This window comes from Dendronephthya gigantea, unplaced genomic scaffold (genome assembly GCF_004324835.1).
Source record: "Dendronephthya gigantea isolate DGI-Jeju-01 unplaced genomic scaffold, DenGig_1.0 000036F, whole genome shotgun sequence".
Classification (NCBI taxonomy): domain Eukaryota; kingdom Metazoa; phylum Cnidaria; class Anthozoa; order Malacalcyonacea; family Nephtheidae; genus Dendronephthya; species Dendronephthya gigantea.
Genome location: NW_021163046.1, coordinates 1106748 through 1128747, shown reverse-complemented (window position 1 = coordinate 1128747; position 22000 = coordinate 1106748). Strand labels below are relative to the sequence as shown.

At 37.0% G+C, this 22000-nt stretch overlaps 1 protein-coding gene across 1 annotated transcript; it reads left to right on the top strand.

Annotated features, from left to right (window-relative positions):
* The first annotated feature begins 70 nt into the window (after positions 1-70).
* On the top strand, positions 71-21995 carry LOC114525896 (probable ATP-dependent RNA helicase DHX34). Its single transcript, XM_028547357.1, has 17 exons — positions 71-168; positions 13231-13352; positions 13786-13899; positions 14072-14181; positions 14458-14595; positions 15167-15301; positions 15462-15516; positions 16375-16552; positions 17009-17048; positions 17133-17186; positions 17372-17452; positions 17541-17696; positions 18106-18213; positions 18305-18401; positions 19066-19356; positions 19630-19961; positions 20355-21995. The coding sequence occupies exons 1-17, from the start codon at positions 71-73 to the stop codon at positions 21681-21683; spliced, it is 3438 nt and encodes a 1145-aa protein (XP_028403158.1). The 3' UTR covers positions 21684-21995.
* Positions 21996-22000: the final 5 nt, after the last annotated feature.

Here is a 22000-nt window from a genome sequence, read left to right as displayed (position 1 = left end):
ATTTTGTTACAAGTTTAGAATGTTCGAAGCTTACATGAAGTCTAGTAAAACACTGGGGGATTCTGGCAATATGGCCGTCGAAAGGAGTCGTTATGTTGATATCGATTGGAAATCTCATCGTGACACTTTAGATGATGTATTTTTTACCGACGATGATGTCATAAAGAGGTTAGAATGGCTTGCAATTTTTTGTATGTGAGACTGAGTCTTGGTCAAATTTCTTTAGCATTTTTTGGTTGTATTGGTTATTGGTGCCCAAGTTGCCCAACGAGGCTTTCTGCTTTCAGCAATCTAGGTTTGAGATCGATGGGTTTCAAATTGTCTGCAGGTAATTGGGGTTGCGTTGATGATATGAGGCTATGTGATTTCAGTAATTTTTAGTACGTCCGTATCGAACTATTTCTGATTGACTTTAGTATAAATCTGTATAATATACTATTTTTTGCTTTAGTAATATGGGTTAGATAAGTTCCAGCAGTCTTGAGCTGTGATCGGTATTGATCTGGCTTTGGGATTGTTGTAAATTAGGATTGCTTTTAATAAGTTGGTGTTGTAAGTTTCCAGTGAACATTTGGTTTGGATTATCTGGTTAAAGTACATAAAATGCTATCGAGCCTTTGGCAAATACTAATCACTCTCCTATGATGATTATTTTATCAGATGGATAATTGTAGAGAATGTGAGATACCGGTAATTGCTTTTCTATTAAAGGGGCCTTGTGTCGTTCCCAGCACAACTATAGAATACTGTTGGTCAACTTTTTTCTAGGGGCTGTTTCGTTGAATCCGGGGAAACCAGGCTCTTGTAAACAGCCCCTTACTCTATTTTCCTTTAAGCATACTGTATTATTCATACACACATACATGTAGATTTTAATAAAGTTTTATTGTGCAGTTTTTTTATTTGCTGGGACGCATTGTTTTAATGCATGGCGGGGTATTATATAATTATTCCCCCTATATAGTATAGTATTTACTGGGTAAAGTTTATAACACATAGACTTAAACTATTTACTAAATCGCTGTGAACATACATTATTACAATATTATAATGCTTCTCATCGATTTGCACTCAAACATAATCAACTGTTATTTGAACCACATTTACCAATGCAAGGGTAAATAGAGAAGCTATCTTTAGCCGAACGTATTGCTTTCAAACTTAATTCCATGTTTTGGCAGTAATAGATGTCGTCATGCACGTTGCTTATATAGGCGAATGGTATCTTTTTGCCGTCACATATCATGTACACTAAAGACCCTGAATCACCTTTCTTTGCAAAGACTTTTTTTTATCCTTCTCGTCATCCTTCTCGTCATCCTTCTCGTCATCCTTCTCGTCATCTTTTTTCTGTATACGTATTCTGTAAAAGCCTTTGTTCATTTTACCCTGTAACTCTTTGCCATCTACTGCAAAAAGAACTCCTTTTCGTCCACTCGATGCCGAACCAAATTTTCGTACAGGCACTTGTCCACCCATATCTTTAAACCTTTTGACCACTTCATTTTTGCTAGCCAATTTTGTTTCAATGCCTTTTAGGCTAAGGTACTCATTGGCATCCTCGCAATTTAGATCACCTTGTAGTTTGATAACAGCAATATCGTGTCTCTCGTTGTATAAGCCAAAAGAAAACTTGCCACGTTCAATTCTTCCTCCGACTCTAAACTTGTGAATTACATCTTTGCAATTCGTATAGCCATCAGAACAGTCTTTCTTTAGCTTTTTATGTGCTTCGAATATGTCATCCGGCAATACCTCTTTGTAAGCAACATGATAGGCGGTGATTACGCAGTGTCTTTCCGGAGGATTAAACAGGGCAGCAAGAATACCAACGGTGCCACACGGCTTCTTTTCATCAGCCTCAGTGTATATTCCATCTCCCGATCTTGGTCCTATAAGAAATCCGGATTGAAGAAGTGATTTTTTGTTACCTTCAGGATTTTTGTCCAAGTTTTCTTTGTTTTGACTGGCTGGTTCAACTGAGCTCCCCTTGATAAAATCCACGAACGAGGCAATTTTAACACCAAATATTTTCTTTAATTCGACCATAGAAGGTGCTTCGTTTTGAGTGTAGGTAATGTAAATTTGCCACGTATTTTCTTCTTCGCTGTCGAAACCAATGTAAAAATCTTCAATCCATGATAAGCTGACAAATTGTAAAAAGAACAAATAAAATCTAAATTTATGGCAAACATTGATAAGAAATATTTAGATGATCGTGTTTTGTCACATTTGACGGTCAAGAGAGGTAGGCTAGCTGTATATGATATGATTTGAGGCACTGGAAATTTCTAAATCCACATATCTGTTACTAACTTTTTTGCCATAACTTGGGTTTAATACTTCATAGTTACCTACCTTGACAATTTTCTCTCGTATTCCTCTTTCATTTCAAAGTTTTCATCAAGTATATATGTTTCAAACCACTCCGTTTTCGAGACTATAAAATACATAATTTGTAAGGTATATATATGTTATTTACCGGCTGTGAGGTCCGAATAGAAAAATATTTCCCCGAGGTATCAAAAATTACTTGAGGCCGCAGGCTGAGGGACGTTTTTTAAACCGAGGAAAAATATTTTTCAATCCGGACCGAATTAAATGGTAAAATAATAACGTATTTATTTTTTTTCAAAAAGGGACCATATTTTTTTACAAAAAAGACCTTAATATATACATATATAGTATTTTAAGGTAACTTACCTTCTTGATAATCAATTACAGCAAGAATTTCCTTGCCAAACAAATTCACGATGTCCTTGGGATGAGGTACTTCGCCAAATTTGTATACCACTTCCAAACGAGGTATATCACTTTTCCCGTGTGTATTGACGATATTACAACTTTCCACCCACTCCAGCCTTTTTAGAAAATATTCAGTTAAATCGTAAGACAAACAAAATAAATGAGCCAAAATAAATGGACTTTTTTATCTTACTAGGTGTCGCGGGAAAGGACTTGGACTAGTTGACAAATAAAAATCCATTTCTTGGTTGAAACAACTTGATATCTCTTGCATGAAATATAGCTACTTTATTTCGGTTTTAAATTAGTGACATATCTGTAGGTCTTAAAACTAAACATAATCACAAAATTTCGACTAGTTTCATAAAAAATAATAAATATGTAATTGACTTAATATACTGAGAAATGGATTTCTATTTCGACAACCCTTAATTAAAACCCGCAAAATCCCCTAGCGCGTGATAACCCCGGCGTTTTTTTGGCCGTCCCGTGACGTCAGCATCAGTAATTTTCACTTGTATAAGAAAGCACATTTACCTTTCTAGTTCCTCTTTGTACTCTAAATAAATATAAATATAAATTATATGTGGCTCTTTTAAAAACAATTTGTAAGACAATAATATTTGTTCTTATAACTCGTTTTTAGAAACCTTTTGCAATGAATCTATTCGGAATAACCTTTATTTTAAAGTCGTTTTTACCTTTGTCATAGTCGACAGAAGCTATTACGCTTGAAATTTTCGCATCCTCAGTTTTGGTAACGTTATAATATACCCCTTCACGGCAAGGTTTTACATTAATCTTTATGACAAACTCGATCGTGTCAAATTCCGACAAGCGAGTTTCATCTTTGACTTCTATAAATTCAACATTCCAAAATTTCCTATGATCAAAATATTCTGGCCACACCATACTTTTGATTTTATTTTCGATCACTTGACGAACTTCGCGACATTCGATTTTCCGTATTTTTTCTCCACAAACGATTCCATTTGAAAGAACGCCATAAATTAATATTCCACCGTCACGATTTAGCAAAAAAGATACATGTTTAAGTAGCTGGTTCTTTTCTAAACCTATGCGATATGCCACGCTATTGTCAGGAAGGGTTTTATCATACTTTAGTATTTCAAATACGTGGTTTTGAGTGGCCTCTTCAGTTTTCGATATGTATTTTCTGCCTTTAGAAAGCTTGACTTCCGTGGATATGGGAGGAACTGATGAGACTCGTCGTGAACATTTTAAATAGCTGCGATAAGGACGAACAGCGTCAGTCCGGGAGATTTTCAGGACACCCAAACCATTAGCATTGCGTGGTTTCGTCAGTACTGTCGTGCTCATATTTTGGTCTATGAACGTAAAAAAATCAAAGAAAACTTAATTGAAAAAGGATTACGATCCTAACCACACAAAACAACCCCTTAAAATGTGAAAATTTTCACGATAGAAAAGATAGCAGTAGCAATCCGGCTTTCATGGACTTTACTAAATCCCATTAAACATTATTGCTCCCATGGAACCACTAAATGGAGGAAAGCGCAGAGCCGCCAAAAAACCTTTAATTTATCCTGTGGCTGTTTGTATACGTAGCCTATTTTATTAGTACATTGGAGGGCTTAAGCTTCTATGCATGACGACAACGCGACGACCACGACTAAAATACACTCCTTTAAATATAGTAGAAAAGAAACTCGTTGTCGTGCAGCAGTCTATCGTATAAATTTAGCGCCGAACAATAAGTAGATCGTACATCGAAAATACATCGTTTCATGGATAAGATGAGTTTTGCTAAACAGAATAGGTGAAGGTTGGTTGCACTGCCCTCACCCTTTTACTAGAAAGCACGAATGAATACGAAGCAATATGGAACGCTAGTTACATATCAAATCTGCTGTTTCCAATTACTAATTGTAGGAATGAAAATATGTTTGGGCCTAGCTTAAAACCCTTTTATTCGTACTGGGATTTTCATAAACTGCCTTCGCACCAAAGTTTGGAAGATGAGTGATTAAACATTACGCATGCTGTTTAACTTTATAGCTCCATAGTTTCCTAGGATACAGAAGTAAACATGCAGGGACCTGTACCGACCGCGCGATATTTTCATTTTGATAAGGCTATAAAAAACTTTTGAAACATAAAATTGTATGCAAACAAAGAAGACGAAAATGATATTGTTCGTATCATCGATGCTTTTTGTTTCTTTCAGCTGTGAGAAGAGCAATTAGCTATTTTGTCGAAGTTCAGAGACAAAGGGAAAAAATGTAGTTGCATGAGATATCCTAAATAAGAATATTCTCTCAGTCTTAAAATAATTCTCTATACGCGGACTTGGCCCTATAGAGAACCCTTGAATTCTGAATGCCCACACACACTGGACGCAATCGCTAATGCGACGCAAATTTTTCATTTTCATAAATAAATAAATTTAATTCTGAAAGAACATTTTGAGAGAGTATGGGTACCAGACCAGTCAAAATACGGTACGAATCGGTAATTACTAAGAATATATCAAAATTGTCAAATATAGCAGCTTTTGAAAACTGAAAAATTCGGAAAAATTGCGTTGGCGGATCGCGTCCGGTGTGTGTCGGCCTTGTATAACAACATACTACTTTGTGGTGTTGGTAAGTGGCGATTTACAATAAACACCTGCACCTGTTTTTAATAACAGTCAACAGTTGATTTGGCCCCAGGAATGAATGTTTTACCATAGAAAATGTATTTTCATGATTTCATCACGCAGGTTTATTGTCCGGTATTGTAGACTTCGTATAATTTGTTATTGATAGCATAACTGAGGTCATGCAATTCCCTCTGATCTCTTTTCAGTAAATAACGGTTCTAGGGATCTATGACAGGGTGACTTGAAATCCGAGATACGCAATATTTTTTACTTTCAACCGCAATAGTTTAATAGTAGTTGACATATATTGCAACAGCTTTATGCATACAAACATTTGCTGTTTCAACTTCAAGAATTTCAGTATGCGTTTCTTGAAGCTTTATGTGCGCTTCATGAGGTTAATGTAATTTATTGAGCTAAATTAATTATATTTTATCGCGAGCCATATTAGCTGGGTGCATGGGATTTTAATTACTTAACATTTATATTTTGACATTTCAAAGTGTCGGTGACCTATAAGCATCATCTGCTCATGATGGAATAATGTCGAACTCAAGTTTGAAATTCGAGTCCTAAAATAGACAAAAACCGCTGAAGTATTAAAAGATTGTCCACACGATTTGATGGCGTATAGCGTCATCGATGACATCGACCTGATTAAATTGCTACCGCGTCACAGTTTAAGGATATATCCTTAAACTGTGGCCGCGTGCCAGCACACTATTCTTGACGTACCTTTGCCCATTCCTACGCGCGACCTATATGTTATCGAGATCTCGATTTGTGTCTGTTAACATTTCAGGGGGGGCATTTTAACGGAATGAGGGGGAGCGCACTGTACAAGCAAAATTTTGTCCTAAGCAAGATTTTGTTCGACTTAGAAGTTCGACTGACCAACACGAAACAAATTTGTCGTAATAAAAGTTTTTATAGAATAAACCAGTTTGTCATTACTCATTATGACAAGTACGATGTGCTACTGATTCCACAACTACAATCCAATCACAATTACTCACCTTCCTGATAGGTTATGAACGGAAGGATTTTTTTCCCAAAGATGTTTACGATGTCTTTGGTACGAGGTAATCTGCCAAGCTTGCAAACAATTTCTAAATGACGTTCACTACATTCCTCGTCAGCATCGACGATTATAAAATCTCCCACCCATTCTAACCTGAACATCAAACGACTGGGTTATTAACTGTTTTAAAAATATTGATTATATATATTGGGAAAAAATTTTGTCTTACATGGCCAAATTCTTTTTGTATTCCATCTTCATGTCAGAGTTTCCGTCAAGAACATTTGTTTCAAACCACTTATGCTGTGAATCTATATAATTAATATGCAATAAGATAAGCGTTTGCAAAGGCAGATACATATGCTTGAAGCTCAACTAGCTTGCTTAAACTAGTGTCTTAAGCAAAGTAAATCACCTTCACGATAGGTAATTAAAGGAAGAATTTCTTCTCCAAAGATATCAATGAGGTCACCGGTTCGAGGTACTTTGCCAAGCTTGAAAACAATTTCTAAATGACGTTCTTTGCATTCTTCTTTCGCATCAACAATTTTAAAGCTTTCCGCCCATTCTAACCTTAAATTGCATGGAGGCGTGATTGTCAACAGGGATTTTGATTCAATGCAAAACGTCGCATGATCGTCTTTTGCGATCGGCGTTTGGCGACTTAAATTACTTTGTACCCTATAGTAAATATGACTATATTTGTAATTTTAGCACTGTGGCTTTTCTGATTTTTTACTGTCATTCAGTACATATCGACAGGCTGTCATTTGGGTGTTATGGCATGTTCGTGAGAAACGATCCTAGGACGACTTCGATTCGTTCGAAGACTTCGTGCCGCCCACGCGTGATTTTCGTAAACTCGCGACGGAAAAGGAAAAACCAAGCCCATTTTTCAACTCGCTCTACCTACGGTAGCCCGAGTAATAAGAGGGTGTTTTGTCACATAGCCAAAAATGCATGAGTAGCTAAAAGATTTAAGGGACTTATGTGTTCTGAATTCACCTATCTCTATAATATGACGTTTTTTGTCACGACTTGGTTTTAAGTCTTCATTTGTTACCTTGACAATTTTTTCGCGTATTTCTCTTTCATTTCAAAGTTTTCATCAAGTATATTGGTTTCAAACCACTCCGTTTTCGAGCCTTTAAAATTAAAAATTTATGGCGTATATATATATATATATATATATATATATATATATATATATATATATATATATACACCCATTTGCAAAAACGTTGGCCGCAGATAGATAGATAGATAGATACTCGAAGTCTCATTAGAATTGCATATGATTACATTTGCATGGGATTTCAATCATATTACACAACATATGCAATTCTAATTAGATTTCGGGTATCTATCTATATATCTATCTGCGGCCAACGTTTTTGCAAACGGGTGTATATATATAATATATATATTATATATATATATATATATATATATATATATATATTCAAATTTGATATTTAGAAATTTAAATCATTTTTCAAAGCAAGCCACCATGCATGGGTCAAAAATTTAGTTTTGGTATATGAGAAATTTATCTTTGGTATAGTGTGTAAAGCTCGATTCCTGCAGGTTAAAAGTTGTATGTTTTTGTTTCGTTCTCACGAAAAGCTTTCAAAATTGATATAAGAAGAAGGAAGTACAATGATATGAGTTATCTAAAAACAATTCAATATTTAAGTACTTTTGAAGCAGAAATAAATAGACTTACGTTCTTTATAATCAGTGATAGCAAGGATTTCCTTGTCAAACAAATTTACGATGTCCTCGGTGTGAGGCACTTTACCAAATTTACATACAATTTCCAAACGAGGTAGAACGCTTTTCTCGTGTTCATGAACAGTATTAGAACTCTCCACCCATTCCAACCTTAATAAAAAATGCTTATTTAGTCATGAGAGAAATTTGTATAGATATACACTATATACAGGCCATATTACTCCTCCGTGATTATTTTTGTTAGGCATTTTAATCATCCTAGAAAAAAGTTAATTGATTGCACAAAATTATATATATATATATATATATATATATATATATATATATATAAACCTACTTGTGTGTTATCAACCTACACTGCACACACACACACATATATATATATATATTCTATAAAATAACTATTTAATATAATGTTATCGAGAAGACTATATTGTACATATATAGGTACATAGGTACATCACTTAGCTGAGTAAATATGGTCAGAACTTATTTTAAGTGTTGGAGAGAACATTACATATGTATAAAAAGGCGCACATTTGAAATAACAAAAGATTACAAAACTTAAAGATTGGCCAAATTAAACCTACGTGGTTTTTGACTGGCTCGGGAAAACAATTTTACACGTATACGTTTGTGCATAGACCTTCACCAATGTTCAGATAATAAAATGTATTTAATAGGAAATGATATTTACTTTTCCAGTTCCTCTTTATACTTGCTTTTCATTTCAGCAATCTTATGAGACCCACTTGCTTCAAACCACTTGGTAAATACATTCTCATGGACGCCTTTAAACAACGAATATTTAATGTATATCACAAATACGATTTTTGAAACGGATTTTATACCAAAAAAGTAGGGGAGTAGCTACTCAGTAGCCTTCGGGGGTGGAGTAGCCATTAAGGGTGTCTTTTTCATCAAAATAAAAAATCTAATTCTAATTACAATGTTTTTGCATATATATAGACCCATGTTCTAGAAAAAAGTTTTTTACCTTTAACATGGACGACAGGGGCGGTTGCAGTTGAAACTTCCCCAGCGTTCTCGTTAAAATATATCCCTTTATCACATGGTTTTACACTTATTTCTATAATATACAGTTTCGAATGAGGAGTTTCATCTTTCACAGGTATGAAAACAACATGCCAATACTTGCGATGGTTAGAAACGTTTTCAGGCCACACCATGGCGTCGATTTTCTTTTCGATTGAGTGCCAAATTTTAACAAATTCCATTCTCGAAATTTTTTCACCCCAAACGACTCCACATGAAAAAACACCATAAATCAATTTGCCTCCCTTATTATTTAGGAAAGTTGATACATGCTCAAGCAGCCGGTTTTCTTTTAAACCTATACGATAAGCCACACTTGCACTTTTGTGAGAACAGGTTGATTTATCATCCACCAATATTCTAAACTCGTGTTTCATGAGCTTTGTGAGACCTCTATATAGTTCGCCTCTATATTGCACAACCTTCTTCCGCTTGAGAGAAGGCAATGACAAAGCCGGTAGCTCAGGACCAGGATTTGTACGAATGGCTCCCAAGCGTCTGGAATGCTTGTAATTGATATCTAACTTTGCCATTTTTTAAGATTGGCCTGTCTATATATGAAACAAAAGACGATTTGCTGTCAATATATACAAGCGAAGATGGAATCAGTTGACGGTCTTGACTTTCAGTTTAAGTGATTTGCTATTAAACCGATCGAAATAGGACGGACGCTCAGAATACGCATGCAGCGTTTGTAAATAATTTATCAGATTATATGGGCTAGCGATTTCTATATATCAGACTTCGGAATTCTTCCTTGTGTCGTTAACTATCATCTCATATATACATATATATAGAATTTCTGGTAAGAGAACAATATTTCCCGCTATTTCTCTGCAGGGCCCCATGGAAAAACACCTCGGTGATATGGGCTCCTGTTGAAATATAATTATTATTATTAAAGTTTTGACTATTCATGCTTGAAAATTCGGTAGAATTGCTATAACAACATAAATAGTTAATAGCGTAACCAAGCATGCAATTAGAATGCATCTTCGACTCGAACGTGAGTTGCCAGTGGAGTCAGGAGTGTAGGTTGTTTCTTTAAAAAAAACATTGGCTGTATGGGAATATGCGAGACTGCGCGCAGGCTACGAGAACTCCCGTTTCATTATTAGCATTATTTCATTATTATTATTTTTACGTTTCATTATATCTATATATGATATGATCCTCATGCAGTATGTCTTTCAATATCAAAGTTATATTTCAATTATTCTGCATGTCCCCTTCTTTTTATTATAGGGAGTTTAAGATGTTGACAACAAATTACGCCGGATTAACAATTGACTTATGCAATCCAAATGATTTTATATGCCGCACTTTTAGAAGAGTAATTTAAAGGCCTAACCGTTGTCCGTTAAACACCTTTACTAAAGAAATACACATGTTCTTATATCGGTGAGGGTAAATCAGTTATGATTTTTGGCACTTCACTCGATGTAGGTAAATTCTAGAGGTTTAAAGGGTCTTAATTTCGAGTGGAATTATATATACTTCAAATTCAAACCAGGAACAAAAGCATTGCACCGGCAACGCAAAAGCGTAGGCTCGATTCCTGCCGGAGGACCTATAGTTGACTCATTTTTCCGTCAACTGTTCCTTGCTTGAATTTGAAGTGTATATAATTCCACTCGAAATTAAGACCCTTTAAACCTCCACGTTCTTACTTCTTATATAGGCTTAGTAATTAACTACATATATATGATGTGTTGTAAATTCGTTCTGGCCTACCTTGAGACTTTTTTTCGCAGTAACGGTCTGTCGTGTTTTCGATCGCAACAAAGTTTGCATTCAAACTGGCAAATAAGCATTGCGGAGTCATTTACAATCGTTTCCTAGGATACTACCTAAAAAAAACAATACAAATTAAAACACTGACATTTTTCATTTTCATTTGGCATCTATCCAACATTATTTTTTTTTCGAAATTCATGGACGCTTGTGAAGAGAACTATTACTATCTTCGATTTTAAAAAATTCTTCTTGCGGATTTTATGACATAAAGCAAAAAGGCATGCGCCTATATAAATGTTGTTGAAACAAGCAAGGTATATAAATTCAAATAGCGTTGCAATCTTTGCAGCTTGCATTCGGCGGCCACTCAGGTGGGGGCAATCAAATTCACTACTCACAAGCAATTCGTATGGCCAAGTTGTAAAGGCTGTTTTTAAAAAATATTAATTTACTTTGACGAAGAAGAACACAGTAAAAGTGAATGTTACAATCCTGCGAGAAATCCCCGTTTCTATGAACGAAAGGAAACGACGTTTTGGCGTCTGAAGAGAAACTAAGTTTGATTATCGAAATTCAATGGAAAAAATGTTGGGATGTCTATAGCGAGAAATATTTCTTTAGTCTTAAAAATATTTCTCTATTCAAACCTTCAGTAACCAGTAAAAAACATCTGTTAATATAATGCTGCAATTATCTGCTCTGAATTATTGAATACCTAAACAGTTGATTTGACCTCAAAAGTAGCTAAATATTTTTCAATAGAAGTTACATTTTCCTAAAACCTATTTGAGACACATTTCACGGTGTTCTCCGAGAACCTGTCAACATTTTGATCGGCTCTGCTGTGCAGTGATCGAACACTTAGCTACAGGTGCATGTGTTCTCCTATAGTCTTTTTTCTCAAGAATGGCTGCTGGTGTGGTATATATATATACATATATATATATATATATATATAATATAAAAATATAAATATATATATTATTATATATATATATATATATATATATATATATATATATATATATATATATATATATATATTGCATTGCACTGGCATCACAAAAGCGTAGGTTCGATTCCTGCCGGAGGACCGATAGTTGACTCATTTTTTTATCAACTGTTCCTGGCTTGAATTTGAAGTGTAGTGAGTGAATTTGAATAGTGATGATGCGTCTATATTCTATTTCTAGGGATGATTTTGGGCAAAAGTTATCGATTCGTATACTGGCGTATGTATTCTAATAAATGTGTGTAAAGATGTCACATTTTAAATTTTGTTATGAGCTGATGAACAGACAGAGTGGCGTCTGCAATCGTTTTGATACGTCAGGATAAGAATCGTATACGACTCATTGCATGTAAATCGGCCTTAAACACTTAGTTCTGCGAATTTTTGCCTGCCTGCCAATTTAAAGGTGATGCCTGGGTACACAGAACTATATAATTTATGCAACAATATGTACAATTCGTGGCAATAGGCTTACATGAAGTTTTGGGTAAGACGAAATTTTAGGGAATAATATTAAATATGGCCGTTTCAAGGAGTCGTTATGTTGATATTGACTGGAAATCTCATCGTGACACTTTAGATGACGTATTTTTTACTGACGATGATGTTATAAAAAGGTTGGGTGAATTAATCGGCATTTATGGGCTTTGGGCAGCTGTTGCTAATTTCGATTGCTTAGTAAGATGAAGCTTTCAGAATCAATCAACATACTTTTAACTGTAGTTGAGGACAGAATCATCAGAGTTGTGTATTTCTGAGTTAACTAGGATTTAACTATGCAAAATGTAGTTAAATAGTTTTATACAACCGGGCTTGCAATAGCCAATAGGTATTGCTTTAGGTCAGATGTTGCTATTGATTATAAAATAATAAGAGTACTGGTATGGCTACTAAAAGGTGCGAAATGCCTCATTTCTCTATGCAAAAATATGCAATAAAGGCAGATCAGCCACAATACCCAGTACCGGTACAGCATGTTTATTAGCCAAAATGCCAAAAAATGTCAGTGTCAGAAGGACATGCAAAGTTTGACATGCTCTATTCTCTAAGGCAGTTGCATTAAAAGTCTCAGACTAAAGTGGGACTTCTAGTCCTCTTATTGTTCTATATGTCACACTTTCATTAATCTGAGGTTATATAAGATTGGGATTGATGATTAAGTTACGGATCATGTGTTAATTGCTAACTAGGATTGCTGTTGGTAAGATATATGGCTGGCTGCTTTCAGCAATCTTGCATCAATAGGTTTTGTTGGAGTATCTACCTTATTTTTAGTAAAAATACAACATTTTTGTATAGACGAAGCGATCGCTACAAAGATTTTTGGTTGTTTCTTGAGCGATATCAAAAGCATCAGAGAAGAAAATTAAAAACCATTGAAGAAGTTGGCAGGAATGAAAGGCCCAGACAAGGAGAAAAAAGTTAGAGGCATTTAACTTGTGTTGTGATATGAATGATGACTATATTAATGATCCAGGCTCATGCATATTCCAGGCTTTTGAGTAATTCTGCCTCCTAGATTTCAAACTTATTTTAAAAAAGTATTACTTAATGAAGAAATATGTATAATTTTTGAATTCAACTGCACTTATGCTGGGTTTTGAAATTTGTGTGTTTTGGGGTTGAAAAGGGATTATATGTGTTAATATTACTCTCACAAGAGTTAATTAAAGCTGGTGATAAATTATAGTAATGGATCACCCAGCCTCGATCATTGCAGATATTATAATGTATAATGACCAAAGATATTCTTTTCATATTGGAAGAGCATTGCAAGTGCAGTAGGTGCCAATTAAATAGCATATCACAATAAGTTGACTTTTTCTTTAATTGTGTGACTTGTTTCTGTTGTAGGGAAAGAATCTTCAGTGCTTGAATTACCAGAAACATTTGATAAAAGATACAAATTCAACATTGCACTTGCCTCAAAAGATGCAAGGACATTGAAAAGATTGCTACGAGGCAAAGGTATTCAAATGAATGGAGTTCTGAATGAGTACATTTTTAAAAAATAATAATACAGTAGATCCAAATGTAAAAACGTTGTGAGTTTGTGTTTGTTTGTTTAAACTACAACTTCTTTGTTCATACTTTTCCTTAGGGTAACAATCTTTTTTTCTGAACTTTCAAAACTTTTTAGTTGATTACCGTGGCACACAGAGGGATGAGACGAATTCTTTGACCGTGAATGACTTGTTGGAATTCAAGTCGATCATTCTTTACTACCTGGACTTCAGCCAAAAACAGAAAGTACGATTTTACCTTTTCTTTGTAAAAAAGTGTTCTTCTAAAAAGTGTTCGTGATTATTTTCTGCCGTAGGAGGGCCAAGGATCTCTATTTTTACAGGGTAGGGAGCCGTGCGTAAATGAAAACACCATTTCTTTAGCCACGAAACGTTCCTCTGTTTTATATTATTGAACACTTTGACTTTGTTCATTTTGAAATGGCAAGACGTTGTCAAAGGTTTGGCTGGGAGGTCAGCGCTTGTTGTATTGCGTTCTGAACTGTTCACTGATCTATTTTAGTTCGCTAAACTACAAAAACTGAAGAGTGACCAAGCGAATCTTCCCATCAGCCAGTTTAAAGACACCATCGTAGAGCACGTCAAAGACCACCAGGTGGTTATCGTCGCTGGCGACACTGGCTGTGGAAAATCAACACAAGTAAGCTTATATGACGTATCCTTAATCAAATACTTCGGCTTGAAGCCCCGTTCACACTTAAAATTCACTGGTTTACCCTTGCAATTTTCGTCTTTTCATGGATGTAAACGAGCGAATAGTTAACAATTAGACAACGAGTCCGAGTTGTCTATGAGCGAATAGTCAACGAAGGCGAGTTGTCTAATTGTTTTAGTATACACCCTGTACATAGATATATTAATTTCGAGGAAATAATCGATACACCGCAAAATTACACCGAAAAATAATTTAATTAATGCAATTTTATACGGTCGCGCGAGCGAATTTTTCCCAAACGTGCACTATCACGAATAGACGATGGTTGAGTAGCCAATCAGAATGTAGGATTTGTAATAGACGATAGTCGGGTGTATACTAATTACGGATAGTCTGATATATAGGTGCTTTTTTCAACATCCGTAACTTACTACTCGTTCACATGCATCAAAAGAAGAAACTCGAAGCAAATATCGCAGTTGTATATAAACAAGGCTTTAGTGAAAACGAATGAACTTATAAAATTTTGTTTAAAGCGATGAAATTTATTTTATAGATTCCTCAGTATCTCTTGTCCGCTGGTTTTTCACAAATAGCGTGTACTCAGCCCAGGCGAATCGCTTGCATATCTCTCGCTAAGCGAGTCAGTTATGAAACTTTAAACGAATATGGCTCAGACGTTGCCTACCAGGTTCGTTTGATAAACACAAGCTCATTTATAGCCTGGTAAAATTACAAGGACTATCACCGCGCACAACTTGAACGTCATTTTCTATTTTACCGAGTAATAATAGTACGTTGTTTTGAAATGAACGATTACATGCAGGTTTTGATGTTAATTCTCTTTATAGATTAGGTTTGAAACAAGCAAAACAAGACACACAAAAATACTGTTTCTCACCGAAGGTATTACTGTTTCTTGACGTTGTCATAGAGTCATTATAGATTAATTTCACTGCTTTTAATGCACTTGCTTGGTTTTCCCGCCCAAACTCGGGTTTTCCCGCCTAAACTGGAACTTTTCCTTCCCGCTCAAACTCGTATCATTCCCGCCTGAACTTGAACTTTTCATTCTCGCCTAAACTTGAACTTTTCCTTCCCGCTTAAACTCGTATTATTCCCGCCTAAACTGCAACTTTTCATTCCCGCCTAAACTCGTATTATTCCCGCCTAAACTCGTATTATTCCCGCCTAAACTGGAACTTTTCATTCCCGCCTAAACTCGTATTATTCCCGCCTAAACTGGAACTTTTCATTCCCTTTTAACTAAACTGGAACTTTTCATTCCCTTTTAACTAAACTGGAACTTTTTCTTCCCGCTCAAACTCGTATCATTCCCGCCTGAACTTGAACTTTTCATTCTCGCCTAAACTGGAACTTTTCCTTCCGCTTAAACTCGTATTATTCCCGCCTAAACTGGAACTTTTCATTCCCGCCTAAACTCGTATTATTCCCGCCTAAACTGGAACTTTTCATTCCCGCCTAAACTCGTATTATTCCCGCCTATAAACTTGAACTTTTCATTCCCGCCTAAACTCGTATTATTCCCGCCTAAACTGGAACTTTTCATTCCCTTTTAACTAAACTGGAACTTTTCATCCCCTCTTAACTAAACTGGGACTTTTCATTCCCTTTTAACTAAACTGGAACTTTTCCTCCCGCCTAAACTCGGATTATTCCCGCCTAAATTTTAACTTTTCCCGCCTAAACTAGAATTCCCCCAAGAACTCGACTATTTTTCCCGCTAAAACTCGTATTTTCCAGGTCTATTGTTACGGCAATTATCATCGGATCCTTCGTTGTCTCAATACAACATCATCGTAATGGACGAAGTTCACGAACGTCATATTCATGGTGATTTTCTTCTCGGGGTTTTGAAAGGCCTAGTTCAAGCCAGAAGCGATCTCAAACTTGTCTTGATGTCCGCTACCATCAATATCGAGTAAGTCGAGGGGGTGACAGAGCAAGAATATAAACAAACTTACACATTTCGGCTTGTTTACATCACGTCGACATGGTTGTAATATATCAAAGCTGTTTCAACACGGCTACTGGTGCTACAGACCTTTTTATCTCAACACCGCTACAGAGCATCCAGATTTTTGTATCGTAAACCCATTTTAGCCTTGACTCAAACTTGCTTTGAGGCTTGCCTAGACAGACTTTCCAGGCTTTACGACAATGTGAACATCTACTTCTGTCTAGACCTAACGTATAGTCCTAGACTTTGCACATTTTAAACACGGCTTCAGACCAGACCCCATGTCGTTTCGCCATTGTATTTTTCTTAGCAAATTTTATAACACGTGTATTGCTAAATTTAATTAAATTATGGTTGAGAGTTTTATAAGAGCTTCCGGCTCTAAATATTTAACGCGATTCTTCCCTTTTTCTACAGGTTGTTTGCCTCATATTTCTCTGGAGCTCCGGTTATCCAGGCAAGTCATCAGACTTATATTCCTTTGTTTATGTTGATTTTTTCGAGTTTCTGCCCGTCAATCACAAATTTCTGTCAACAATAGGTTCCAGGTCGACTGTATCCAATAGAAGTGCGGTTTATGCCGCCTTCAACAGAGGTGAGCAGAATTTTGCATTTGGCAATAAAGCGAATTTCATTCTTGCAATGTTTCAGAGCAGTCCTCTGCGCAATCGAGAAACCTATAGATTCATGCTTAAAGCTTTGGTTAGCTTGGATTATTTTCCTCTGTATCACCCTGAAGTTTAAGAATAGTCAAGAATTTCAAAATATTTATTACTATAGTCTGCTGTCGTTCAATCGCGAGCATCAGAAAGACTGGATCCTAGACCTTATTTACACGTTCTTCAGTTGATTGACAACAAGGTAAGAAAACTGGAAATTTGAGACGCTTTCCTGGGTTTTACGGAATCAAAAAGTATATTAAGGTTAATTTATCCTGCTTTACACCAAGTATCCAACCAACGAAAGGGGAGATTTGTTAATCTTTCTCAGCGGAATGTCTGAGATATCGGCCGTCGTTGATGCCGCTGAAGAGTATGCACAGCAGACTCAAAGATGGATCGTTCTTCCTTTGCACAGCGCCTTGTCGATTGAGGAGCAAGACAAGGTTAGCTTTCATCATAAAATACCGTTAAATTCTACCTAAAAAGCTCATTTCCATGCTTAGCGTGTCATTTAGGTACTTATTCCAGGTCTCATCTGAGCCGTAACCAACACTTTTCTTCAGAGGCTCTGTACTTACATCCCAAATTATAATTTTAAAAGTTCTCTTCACGGGACAGTTAATCAGTCATAACTTTACTTGTAATTTCTTCTTGAGATTTTCCCGCCTTTCATTCAGTGTTTTTCTACCAAACATCAAGGGCCCTTTCGGAGCTGTCGCCAACATTTTAAAATGATTTCCAAGCGCCTTAATTATTGCTGACACGAATGCCTATCGAGTTGTGATATCTCTTTGGCAACGTTCGCCGAAGAACGAGACTTGCTAAACATTGGCTTCCTATTGTGTTTTTTAGGTGTTTGATGTTGCACCTGAAGGTGTCAGAAAATGCATCGTTTCAACGAATATCGCTGAGACTTCGGTGACCATCGATGGAGTCCGTTTCATTGTCGATTCCGGAAAGGTCTGATAAAATAATCTTCGTATCTTATTGTCTTCATTCGCATATATGATGATATTAGCCCTGTTTTTCATTGTCTGTTTTCAATCTCAAGGTGAAAGAAATGAGCTTTGACTCTCAGACCAAGCTTCAAAAACTGGAAGAATTTTGGATAAGTCAAGCTAGCGCTGAGCAAAGAAAAGGCAGAGCAGGTGAGGTTAAACTTGGATGGATTTGTATGAAATGATTTATAGCTAGTTTCCACTTAGGAAAAATCTCCTTTGGATCGAAACGGACAGGAAAATTTCCTTTGTCGGTGAGTTCTCAGGCGGCGTTTATACAAAGGAAACTTTCCTGTCCTGTCCGATCCAAAGGAGAATTTTCCTGAATGGAAACTAGCCTTTAAAAGAGATATTGTATGGATTTAAGATCTCTGACTGTCAGTACTTAATAGTTCCTGGATTCAATTATCTTATTTCTCTTAGGAATTAGATTAACTGAAAACACATGATATACCAAGTGATGGTTATTTATTTACCTAAAAGTAGTTTTATACGATTGCTTTGCATTCAAGTCACAGGAACTATCGATTCATTGCGAGAACAATATACCCAAGATGGCGGACAGCTCCTTTTCAATTCTTCGGTTAATACGACTGCATAATCTTTCAAGAGCTGCCATATTTGTTTATTCGTTGATATTTACTTCTGCTTTTCACGAGAACAAAGATGATGTCGTTTCTCTGTTGTTTATTCTTTAATTGTTTACAATATCTATCGTGTTGTGAGTCGCCATTAAATAAACCAACAGTAAAAATGATTATTCGTGAAACACATATGGCGGTAATTCAAGTAAGATATGAATGTTCTTTCGTAGGTCGTACTGGACCAGGGGTCTGTTTTCGGCTTTTCGCTGAGAGCGATTACGATGAATTCTCTCAATACTCAACACCGGAGATCCACCGTGCTCCCCTCGATTCCATCATACTGCAGATGATATCCCTCGGCATCCCAGATGTACGTAATTTCCCCTTCATCGAGCCACCGCCCAAGTCCTCGATTGAGAACTCGATCCACGTGTTGAGACAACAGGGAGCGCTGAATAGCGACGAGGAAATCACGCCGATTGGTGAAATGTTGGCGAAGCTGCCTGTTGACGTTGTCATAGGTAAGGTTGTTGTTGTTGTTAGTGATAGTGATGTTAATGTTTTTGTTGTTGTTTTTGTTTTTGTTTTTGTTGATGGTAATGTTAAAAGTGTTGTTGTCGCTGATGTTGTTCTTGATAGTTGTTGTTGTTGTTGATATTGTTGTTGTCGCTGCTGCTGTTGTTGCTGTTGTTGTTGTTGTTGTTGTTGTTATTCATGGTGATGTTGTTATCGCTGTTGTTTGTCCGTCCGCAATGTTTACAAAACAGGTCTATAGTGTCGCCACTATATCTTAGGCAAGATGTTGATAATGGGCTCTGTATTTCACATGATCGACCCAGTCCTCACGATTGCCTCGGCCATGAGTGTCCAGTCCCCATTCACTCGTCGCTTTAGCAACGACCCAGACGTCATGAACTCGCGACAGTCACTAGAATCCGAACATGGCGACCCGTTTACGTTGCTGAATGCGTTTGACGAATGGTTGCACGTCAAGGGTAGCAAGGGAACGTCCAGCAGAAAGTGGTGCAGACGACGTGGTCTTGAAGAACAGCGCTTTTATGAAATGGTGAAGTTGAAGGAACAGTTTCAAGACTTGTTACATGACCACGGCTTGTTGGAAAAAAAGGTAATAATTTCATGTTCAGTAAATCCTAAATCCACGAATTTAATCCTTGAGAATAGGTTAGGATTAGGGGTAGATTTAGGATTAGGGTTAACTCTAATCAACCATGATCCTTGAGATTAGATTAGGATTTAGGATTAGGTCGTAGATTAGGTTCACCCTGTTGCTAGGTGAACCCTAATTCTAAATCCAAACGTAATCGTAACCTCGAGGATTTAGAATTAACTGGACTGATTAGGATTAACTGAACTAGACTATGACTAAGTAATATTGGACAGGGCTGAATTAGAAGTTGTGCCCCATATGTGTAGCTAGCCCATGAATTAACTATGCAGGAGCTGTAGCTCAGTTGGGCTGCCATGATTGTTTATTTGCTCTCAATCTTCCTGCATTAAGGGTCACGATTCCCGTGAGAGAAAGCGCGAAAATCGTGATGAACTACGCAAGTTAAGGCGGGAACATGTCAAAGGCCCGCGAAGACCCAAGATGCTAAAGTTAGGACAACATGAAGTATCCAGCGACGATGAAGGACCGGAGACCGATATACGAGACCTGGAATTCAAGTTAACTCATGATTTGAATAAACTTCAACGCGGGTCGAACTTGCGACGCTCGTTTACCCTCAGAGATTTAAATTTATTGAAAATCATCCTCTGCTGTGGTTTGTATCCACAAATGGCGATACCAGATGAACACAATTCCTCTAAGAATGTTTCCGAGCACGTTTTTCATACGACAAATAAACAATATTTAATGCTTCACCCTACCTGTGTTTTTGTGAGTCAACCGGACCTCATGCGTGCCGAGGATAAGCCGAGAGCTTCCCGAGATGTCTCCGACGACAGGCCTAAGACAAGTCTAATCGCTTCCGACGACTGCCGAAATGATCATGAGTTGATGTCGTATGTTTCGCTTCTGGAGACGAGGAAGCCCTACATTATGACAGTAATGCGCGTGCCTGCATTTCAGACGTTACTGCTGTTCGGACGTACCGTGGACTCGAATGCTGATTGCACTCGGCTTGTTGTAGACGACTGGGTCGAGTTGGGGATCCCGGATGCAGAGCATGCGCAGAAGCTTGTCTCTTCTATGATTCACCTGAGGGCGACGTGGGATATGCTGTTAAAACGGAAAATCGAGGGATCCCGGGAAGAGGCAAAGGAAGATATAGAATACCTGGAGTATGTATTATCTAGTAAACTATCGGAATTCCTAGACTGTAATGTAAGCTATACCGTTAAACGTTTGCATCAAACTGATGTTGGGCATCTCTATATTGGTAACCATGGGGATGACGTCACCGGTTTCCATGACGTCAGTAATGTTGACCTGAACAGCCCGCGATTTCTCGGCAGCACGAAAGGCATGTCGGTACACCCGACCAAGGGCGGGATCAAAGTGAATGACTATTTCACCTACAATGACCTGCGGAGTGAAATCGAGGCTGAGGCGTCTTCGCATGCGGCGGAATTTATACAAAAACACTGGACATGTGGGGTATGTGAGACGAAGATGGTTGTTACGGTACTCCAGAGGATAAAACATGAAAAACAGTGTTCCGCTGGACAGGTTAGTGCTGGAGCCGCCGTTGCAAAAGAGCCGAAACAGGAGACTGGGGAGAGTGGTTTGGAAAAGCTGAGAAAGTCGTATCACTGCTCTGTTTGCGAAAAAGAGTTCAGTTTTACTGCAACAGAAATATTACGTCACAAAAGATCGCACAGGTGACGAAAACCAGGGTACGTTAACATTTAAACCCATTCAATCGCCTTATGGAATCTTCTCTGCCTTTTACCCTAGTAGCCCAAAAGTATTTGCATCCAGTTTCATATTACGATTCGTGACAATGATTCGCAAGAATCCGCAGTCACAGACCGCAACATGAAACTGGACACAATACTTTTGGACTACTTTTAGGCTACTTTTACGCTGGCATTAAAAGCGCTTAAAGCATCGCAAATGCCTTTACGATAGGGGATAGCATTTTATGAGAAATATTCGCTGTTTCCTTACATCAAATGCACAAAAAATAATTTAAAAAATGA